The sequence below is a fragment of the Triticum aestivum genome, chromosome 5D (assembly GCF_018294505.1).
Source record: "Triticum aestivum cultivar Chinese Spring chromosome 5D, IWGSC CS RefSeq v2.1, whole genome shotgun sequence".
NCBI classification, from domain to species: domain Eukaryota; kingdom Viridiplantae; phylum Streptophyta; class Magnoliopsida; order Poales; family Poaceae; genus Triticum; species Triticum aestivum.
This window is the reverse complement of record NC_057808.1, coordinates 455423333-455432662: the sequence shown is the minus strand read 5'-3', so window position 1 is coordinate 455432662 and position 9330 is coordinate 455423333. Positions and strand designations below refer to the sequence as shown.

At 49.5% G+C, this 9330-nt stretch overlaps 1 protein-coding gene across 2 annotated transcripts; it reads right to left on the bottom strand.

The window, feature by feature from the left end:
- Positions 1 to 2355: 2355 nt before the first annotated feature.
- On the bottom strand, positions 2356 to 6200 carry LOC123122712 (nuclear transcription factor Y subunit A-10). 2 transcript variants are annotated; one of them, XM_044543036.1, is made up of 6 exons: positions 5950 to 6200; positions 5016 to 5280; positions 3822 to 3943; positions 3629 to 3697; positions 3391 to 3534; positions 2356 to 3206 (listed from the first exon to the last, which is right to left on the bottom strand). In XM_044543036.1, exons 2-6 carry the CDS (start codon positions 5272 to 5274, stop codon positions 2823 to 2825), a joined length of 978 nt encoding a protein of 325 aa, XP_044398971.1. In that variant the 5' UTR covers positions 5275 to 5280; positions 5950 to 6200; the 3' UTR covers positions 2356 to 2822. The 2 variants fall into 2 exon arrangements, with proteins under 2 accessions (XP_044398971.1, XP_044398970.1); XM_044543035.1 differs by having other exon boundaries at positions 5016 to 5284; positions 5950 to 6197.
- Between the last annotated feature and the right edge of the window lie 3130 nt (positions 6201 to 9330).

Sequence of the window (9330 nt, the reverse complement as noted above, 5' to 3'; positions counted from 1 at the left end):
GGCTGCCGCCGGTGACTCCATCCCGTCCTCCGCGTACACGGTCGACGGGAGAGCAGGTCTCCGAAACCACGCCCTTCTGGTTCCTGTATGGGGTGAGGGGCGAATAGGTTTTTGGGCAGTGATTACGCGACTGCTCACTTCCGATCGTCTACTTCCTATGCGTCCGCGTCGCCTTCATCATCACCATGTCCACCGACGCCGAACGTGCCGCCGCCGAGAAAGCTGAAGCTGACAAGAAGGCCGCCGAGGACGCCGCTGCTGCCACCAAAGCCGCGGCCTCTGCATGGCCTACTGGAGGGTATAACTCGTTTATCCCGCTCCTACTGTTTTTTGTTTTAGCCATGCTAGCGTTATACGTAGATCTTTCTGCTATTAGCGTAGTATGTGCTAGTTTGACTGAATATCAGTATGCGATCATATGTGTCAATGCCATGCTAGTGATTTACTCGTGGATTAATTTAATCGAGAAATTGCCTATTTACTCAACAGTTACAATATTTACAAATAGAAAGAACCTGAAGCAAACAACTTTTTTAACCAATACCAGTTCTATGAAACATGAAGACACGGCTATAAATTCAGTTCAACAGGTGATCATGTCAGCTGGTCACTAATCCTCCTTTGCAAAGTGCCTACGTGTTTTCCTTGATCCCATGTTCTAGCAAACTTAGGCCCTCTCTTAATATGAACTTCCAGTAATTGATGCTAGGGACTTCTGTACTGAAGATTTTCCCATTTCTTTGTCTCTAGGTGTCCCAACAGCCTTGTATGAGTATTTCTATTGCAATACTTTTTGGTAATATAGCCGATGGGCAATAACAATATCATCTAAGCATGAGATCCCCAACCTTTTGGAAGGAAGAATACTATTCCAGTAGTCTTGGACAAAGTCACAGTCCCAGAGAGGATGTCTAGAGGTTTCATTTGCATTTTCATGACAAAATACGCAGTCATAACATTCCAGGAAGAAGGTTTTCCCTTTCAGCAGGTTTCTACTGTTAACTCTATCATGAAGCAATAGCCAGAAAAGGATTTTGTGTCAGTCTGCATGCACATTTCCATAGCCATTTGAAAATGAATTATTCTTCTTGTTGTGGGCACAGATGCTGATACATAATGATTGATGAAAACTTATGTTTTTGACCCTTGCGTGCCCATTTGTTTTCCACTAGAACGCCCTGATTTTGCAGAAGGTTTTGTAGCTGAGTAAATTGGTTATATGCCTGTGTGGACATAGGTTTGTGGAAGGGTTGGACTGTGTCCATATGCTGAATCCACGGTTCAACAGATTGGGTATCATCCTGTGCATATGAATGCAATTCTGGGAACTTATGCTTGAGAGGCTGATCCAACCAGCAGTCATGCCAAAGGACTGATTGTCCATTTCCTAGTGTGCAAACAGAGTTTTCCTTTATGTATTCTTCTAGCAGCTTCAAATGACTTTTCCACCAATTGGAGCCCTCCATCTTAAACCCAGGGAGAGGATCAGAGTAATATGTTTCCCATGTTAGTTCGACCTGAGGCAAAGGTTGTTTGTTGATAATATTTTGAATATTCTTCATCATCAAAGCTTTGTTATTTAGTGCCACATCTAATATTCATAGACCTCCTTGAGCTTTTGGCTTGCATATTTTATCCCAGGCAATAAGGGCATGTCCTTTCCGGAAAATAAAATAAAATAAGGGCATGTCCAACAATCTGATGACCATACTTTCTCCATAGGAAGTTTCTTAAATACTAGTTGATCTGGCTGGTAACTGAGGTAGGAAGTGCAAGGGTGCTCATGAAAAAGATTGGCAAAAAACATATTTAATGAGAAGAAATTTTCCATTATATGAAAGCATGGTTGAGCATCCTTCCAGCCTTCTTTCAATTTGTTGATAGATTGGGGTGAAATCTTCAATCCTGAGTCTGCTGGCACTTAGGGGGAGCCCTAGATATGTAAATGGAAAGCTACCTCTTTTGCATCCTAGGGTATTAAGAAGTTGTGTAAAGAACTCCTCCACATTGATGTGTATCATGGTGGATTTGTGGAAATTTATTTTCAACCCTGCTTGTGCAGCAAAATGCTTCAGCAGATTATCCACTTGCTCAAGTTGGCTTTGAATGGCAGGAAGGGTTAAAATTGTATCATCTGCATACTGAATCACTAGGAAGACCGAATCACTGGGAAGTCTAGGTTGGAGTTTGAATTCAGAGGTGTCTGAATGATACATGAAGATCGCAGCCGTGCACGTAGTTTTTCCCCCTGCAAGGGTTTTATAATTGTTAAAAAAATGGTGTTGTGTGTTTATTTGCCAGTGAACCGAGGAACAATTCCAATGCCTATCAAGCTGTAAAAAGATTGCAAGAATATTTGACAAACTGGTAACATTTCTAATTATTGTGCAGACAAGCTTACAAATCATATATTTGCGAGTACAATAGATTTTATGTCTTAAAACTTATCTAAAACAAACAAACAAACAAACTCCAACTTACTCCAGTACATTGCCAAGAGCACAAAAGTTTCAGACCCTAATACATCACAAGACCCTGAAGTTTGATACTTATTCTGACACAGATACCACCTGATACCATAGAGTTCATACCCGTAGTACACTGCTAGTGCTTCCGATACTATTTTACAGGCATATGGGGAGCCCCATCATCACAAGATCCCTGGAAACCAGCACCGGAGTTTTCAGGGAAGAGGTAGTGCGATGTGGAAGGACACCCCAATGCAGTAGAGCCAAGAATGATTTGCCTGCAGACAACCAGACGGAGCCAGAGCCGGCCATGGCCGGCTCTTGATCTGGGTGCCTGCGTATACCCCCCTCAAGTCACGCCTTGAGGAGCTCACAGCAGCCGTCGGCGGCCGTGGCCCACTTGAAGGGGGCGGAGGCCCCGTGCTCGCCATCCATGATGATCGGCAGCGGGGTGAAGAAGGGGGTCCGGAGGTGCTCGATGCTGTTGTAGTGGTCCACGTCGTCGTGGTCGTACATGCTCGACACCTCCGAGCCGGAGAGGCTCGAGATGCTGCTCCGGGAGTGCGGGATGACGGAGCTCGGGGACGTGGCGAAGCGCGTGGGTGGGGTGCAGTCTGCCCGCTTGCCTCCTCCGGGAGCGTCCTTGCCATCCCCCTCTTTCTTCGTGTTGAGGAAGCGCCCTCCCGTGCCCCTCGCCCGGCGCATCGCGTGGCGGTGGCGTGATTCGTGAAGATACGGCTGCGCCATGATCATAATCGATAAGGTCAATCTTTTGCCTCCGTTTCAAAAGATGATCATAAGCGGCAATGAGAATATTTGAATGAAATGTTGAGTGACGTGTGTTTTTTTGTTAGCAAATGGAAGAGGTTTGTTTTTCCCAGTCTCTGTAAATGAGATGGACTTGGTGGAAGTGCTGGCTTACCTTTCTTCCTTTCACCAGCTGATTCTCTCGCTCCACCTTGGCACGAGCACGGCGGCGGCGAAGGATCCCTTCATACTGCTTTGCATTCACGTAAATCGGCGCGTCAGCTGTTGCATTCAGTGGCAAGAGCAACCGGCTACCAGGCTACGATGAACAGAAAAAGGAAGGCGTTAGAGAATAGTATCATAGAAAAAAAAAGGCGTCCAAAATAGAGCACACAATACACACCAAAGCTTACCGTCGATTTCATTGCGTAAGTGGTAAGTAGGCCATAGCACTGGTCAGCTGAAGGATAACCAGAAGACATCTGAAACACATGTGGTAAGTTAGCAGCTGAAAAGTGGAGACATCCAGAAACAAAATTTCAGCTGAAAAGTTGGGACACATTCCAACCATATTTTCAACATAATAGCAGTAATCGAAAAGCATACCATGGAAGGACCCGGGCCAAACTCGAAGCGACCGTTGTACTCTGGGAGCGGCGACTGCAGTGCAATGGTGGCGGAGTGCACCAAGGCCTTCTCCCCTTTGTTGCCTCCAGACTCCAAATTCCCTGAGCATCACAGTTTCTCAAAATCACAACCACAAAAGTGTTCTATGTATCCTAGATCAATTTTTAAAACTGCTAGATGCTGATGCTTCCTTATCTGCATTAGTATTATCGAAATGGAGATGTAAGCTTTATATTACTATACAGGTGAGCTCCATGTGGTTGGACAGACGTGTATGTTACTCCTGGAATCTTAGAAGTAAATAGCTGTATCAGATTCCATCAAGAGCTACCGTGTAGCCCATTAGTATATGGTTAGACGAGGCCAAAGCCAATTTCATGTTCAAAATGTCAAACAGTAACCATCAAACATGTGCCTTATCACATCACTGTAAAAGAAAACACATGTGCCTTATCACATTTTATTATGATAGAGGGCACTTTTATTGACTCATAAATCATAATGAGCATCGCGGTAATAATAAGCATGATGAGTTCACACCCGGCCTTCTGCGTAACTGAGCACAGCCGCGTGTTCTTATCACATAGAGATAGGGCATGCTTTCGTGTACATAAAAATAGGGCTAATGATTGCACGAACAAACACGGGAGCAGAATATCCAGCTCAGCTGTGAACTAATGACATGTTCATCAAAGAAAAGCTTATCTTAGTTCGTACAAAAATAACAGACTTGGAGACCCAACTGCTACGTCTTCAAAATATAATATTCTGATTGGTAGTATTTTCTTTCCTAATCTTGGGCTTAGGTAACCAGTGCCCTTCTAATTTTTTGGATAATATAAAGCAAGCCTGCAGCCCTCGTCACTCTTTAAACTTGTTGACAAGTCTTGTTCATCAGCATCCATCATATGCAAATTCATCTAGTTCATACCAAGTTGTTGCATCAAACCTATTTTCTTCCGGGAATTATTTTTCGTCATATGAGGAGGAGAAAAGAGTTAAGTGTTATATCATTCTAAACTCACATGCATATCTTGGCAGAAGGGTCTGCCAAGATTTAAGAGTTAAGTGTCATATCATTCCCTTGTGTTCACCGGCATATCTTGCATGCACAGATCCAACTAATAAGCCATACCGAATTCTTGCTATAGCAAGGAGGCAGAGCAGGCTCACCTTGGAACACCGAGAACTTGAGGACCTCAGGAGCCCCACCCTTGGGCGCCGGCGGTGCCGGATCCAGGATGCCCTGAGCTCTGGGCACGACCTGGAACTGGCCGTCCCGGCGAACCTCCGGCTCGGGCGACGACGACAGGGCGGCCCCCGGCTCCCCGTACAGCATCTGGGACACCGTCCACCATGGCACCGGGGCTCCACCACCACCACCACCATTGGAGGCCTGCCCGAATCCGTCGTGGCCCTTGAAGCTCATCATCGCTGCCTATCTTTGCCAAGGAAGGAATTAAACGGGAGTGTCAGAGGCCGGATTCTCTTCGGGCCAGGACAAGAATGCTGTTGCAGGATCTTTCGCTTAGCTATAAGCATCCAACCACTCATGCCAAACCAATAATTAAAGAGGAATTCAGAGAGATCAGTGTAGGAGCGGAGGAGGTAAAAACAAAAACGAGCAATCGCGGGGAATAGAATAAAATTATCAAATTAAAGAAACGAAGCAAGTGGGGAGGGGAGGGGAGCTGCCCCCAAGAACCAGGCAGGACAGATGGGGCAAGAACCGTAGCATCGAGATGCATGCCATGAGCTAGTGGATAGTATGCCACAGGAAACGCGCAAGAAACCAAGAGGCCGGCAGGGCCAGATGGCCGAGATGAAACCCGAAGAGCCAGAAGAAACCGGAGCAGAGAGCCAGGGGAGATGAACCAGTTTTGTTTGTGTTGGCAAAAAAGAAGAAGAGGAAAACTGAAGCAATTTTCCATGGCTGTGCCCACAAGGAGATGAGATCAGCTTGGAAAGAAGAGAGCAGAGCGCCCCCTGACTTTCAGAAGGCCAGAGATTTTCCACCCAACAAGGGCTAGCAGAGCAGAGAGAACTTTGAGCAGAGCAGTCGTACACGTATGGAAAACCGGGAGGCGAGGTGGGAGTGAGGACGAACCAGAGCGACGGCAGGGGCGGCGGCGGGTGGTGGTCTGCGCGGGGGAGAGGGGAATCAAGCCAGCAGAGCCCGCTCGCATCTCAGGCTCAGCTGCTGGGGGAGACCATCTTCTCTCTAATAATGGCAAGCAACAGGCGGCAGGAGAGAGAGGGGAGGGAGAGGGAGATGTGGATGCAGGACTAGTATATGAATGAATGAATGCCAGTGGGGACTGGGGACGGACAGAGGGCAGAAACCAAGAAAGGTCTCTCTCTCTCTCCCTCCCGGTTCGAGCCGAAAAGATGGCCACTAACTCCTTCGGTGCAGTGGGCTTGCTTTAAATCACCTTTGCGCACACTGGTCTGGCGCAACTTGGCGGTACTTTAGATTCCTGTAATAGTAGTACGTACTTACCTGATGGGCCGATGATGAGCGCGTAAGAATGGGATTGGACGATTGGCGGTTGTGATTCTTTCCGGGACACACGCGCCGGCGGTGAGCGTGAGCCCGAGCCGTATCGTATGCCAAATTGGTCGTGCCCCTAGTTGGTTGGTGCTGCTATATAGCTTGCCAACTGTGGGATGTTCTCCCGTCGTCCTTCCTTCCCTGTGTTCCTCCTTCCCCTCTGAGGAAGGCAACGAGGAAGTAGAGTACGCACCAAATGTGGCGGCCGTGCATGCGATGCGAGTGCCCCTACATTTGTCCTCCCACCAACCAAACGGACCTAGGTTTTTTTTCTTTTTTTGAGGAACACCAAACGGACCTAGCTGATTGACATACCTTGCTGCTCCTGATCTCCAGCTCTCTCTCCCGCTATTTTATTGATTGTACTTCAGCGGGCTCCCAAAAATGGGAGCACCTATCCGTCTGCTGCCCGAAAAGCTTTCAAGGATCGCCAGATTTTCGGAGCGTACTGTTCGTTCATCTTCTTATTGGTTGCCCCGCGTCGCCCCCACCCCGGGCGACTCGGGTGCCCCCAAACCGTCGCCGCTGGAGGACGCCACCAGGCGACGGTGGTGGCGAGGGATCCCCTCCCTACTCGAGATGGAGGAGGTGGGGCGGACCTCATCCTACGAGGAGGCGCGACCGATCTGGATCTGGGCGGCGTGGCGGCTTGCTCCGGGCAGCGGCCTTGGGCGGCGGCATGGCCGGCAGGACAGTGGCGACGGCGTGCAAAGGATGTCGTGGAGGACCGGGCCGATCGCGCCGGGTGCATGCGGCGGTGGCCTGGTCATGGACTGGCCGAGGTGGTCGCCTCGCTGCGCCGCGGCGGCCCCGGGTGGTGGCGGACGATCAAGCCCAGATCATCCTCGGCTGCATAGCATGGGCGTACCCATGTCCAAGGCAGAGCTGCTCTGGCGGTCCGGTGGATTCGACCCCAGATCCCGTTCGGTACTGAGACGGTGAAGAGTGTGCTTATCATTCACCCTAATGGCTCTTCCAGCATGGTGCGGTGGGGTGGCAGCCCTCTCTATGCTTGAGTGGTGGCGCCCTTCGGCAGTGACCGGAGCGTCAGGATACACCACAGTGGCAGTGCGGCTGTGGATGATCGTCGGATCTGGGCGGCTAGCTCCGGGGCTTTGAAGGTGGTCTTGCAGATGCACGGGCTATCTGTTGGATGATCTTGGGACGGATACTGGTGAAAATCTGGTCTTCGGCCGGTGGCCGGAGCCGGTGATGGTGACGCCCCTGGCATCGCTTCCTTCATGAAGGCATCATCGAGGTGAAGCTCCCAACTCCTCTCGCTACCTCCGGGGGAAACCCCTGATAAGACGATCGGATGATGGCGGCGCTCTTGTGCCATTCTCTCCTTGGGGGCGTCATTCTTGGAGGTGTACATTGGCTCGAGGACTAGTGGACGGTTTTATCGGTGGAGCGGTGTCCCATGTCACGCATCGACGATGTGGAGTCTCGGCAGCATGGCGTAGTAGGGTCTCCACAACGGATGTATGATGATGGACACGCGTAGGGTGGTGGCGTTATCTAGCACCATGGTGGCGCAACGGCAGACCTGTCAAGGTCGATGCGTCAGTACCTGCTCTGAAGATGGATCGGTGGAAGATGACGATGGTGGCCCCTCAGAATGCGCTGGACCGGTGTGTGCTCCAGACCCGCCAAGAGGCTTGGCTGGGGCCTCCGGCTTTAGATGTTAGGTTTTGATGCGAAGTCTATTTGATATCCGTCTTGGATTTTCGGCCCCTCTTCATCAAGTGGTTAGGAGTTGTAATAGATGTTGCCATGATGGTGGCTTCAGACTTACTAATGTATTACTTTGTAAGTTCTTTGTGAATAATTAATAAAATAGTTGCATGCATCGCCAAGATGCAGAGGCCGGGGGTCATCCTCCTTCTTATTTAAAAAATCATCTTCTTATTCCCCGGAACCTAGCTCTAACCATCTGTTGTTGCTGCTTCATGCAACCCGTGGCTCCGTTCGGCCCAAATCATAATCTTCATCGTGCCGCTCCCAACCATCCCTCCAAACCGCCAGTGATGGAGCCCAAGGGGATAAGGGGGAGCCATGCCCCCCCCCCAAAAAAAGTTGAAACCCTTCGACTTTCTTCAAAAAACTTCATAAGTACCATTTAAATCCCCCCTCCCCGCGCGAAGGTTGAAAATTTTGCAAGATACCCTTCAATTTTCTAGAAAAAATTGCATAGGTACCCTTTCAATTCTTGGAGATGTGCATTGGCTCGAGGGACCAGTGGACGGTTTTAGCGGTGGAGCGGCGTCCCATGTCATGCGTCGACGATTTGGAGTCTCGGCAATAGATGTATGATGATGGACGCACGTAGGGAGGTGGCATTGTCTAGCGCCATGGTGGCATCAATGGCACACCTGGCAAGGTTGATGTGTCAGTACCTGCTTTGAAGATAGGTCGATGGAAGACAGCGGCGGCGGCCCCTCAGAGTGCGCTGGACCGGTGTGTGCCCCAGAACCGCCAAGAGGCTTGGCTGGGGCCTCCGGTTTTAGATGTTAGGTTTCGGTGTGAGGTCTGTTTGGTATTCAGCTCGGACTTTTGGCACCCCTTCATCAAGTGGTTAGGAGTTACGATAGATATTGCCATGATAGTGGCTTCAGACTTACTGATGTATTGCTTTACAAGGTCTTTGTGAATAATTAATAAATGATTGCATGCATCGCCGAGATGCAGAGGCCCGGGGTCATCCTTCTTTTAAAAAATTCATCTTCTTATTCCCCGCGACCTAGCTCTAACCATCTGTCGTTGTTGCCGCATGCAACTCGTGGCTCCGCTCTACCCAAATCATATCTTCATCGTGCCGCTCCCGACCATCCCTCCAAACCGCCAGTGATGGGGCTCGGGGGAGCGAGGGGAAGCCATGCACCCCCCCCCCCCCAAGGTTGAAACCCTTCAAATTTCTTGAAAAAACTTCGTGCGTAC

Bases quoted from the DNA above. Each gene is read 5' to 3' on its own strand.
- LOC123122712 (XM_044543036.1), bottom strand. From the start codon at position 5,274: ATGATGAGCTTCAAGGGCCACGACGGATTCGGGCAGGCCTCCAATGGT. The intron at 3,944-5,015 runs GTGAGCCTGCTC...TGTGATGCTCAG, and splicing joins CAAGTTCTCGGTGTTCCAAG to GGAATTTGGAGTCTGGAGGC. The intron at 3,535-3,628 runs GTAAGCTTTGGT...TGTTCATCGTAG, and splicing joins CTTACGCAATGAAATCGACG to CCTGGTAGCCGGTTGCTCTT.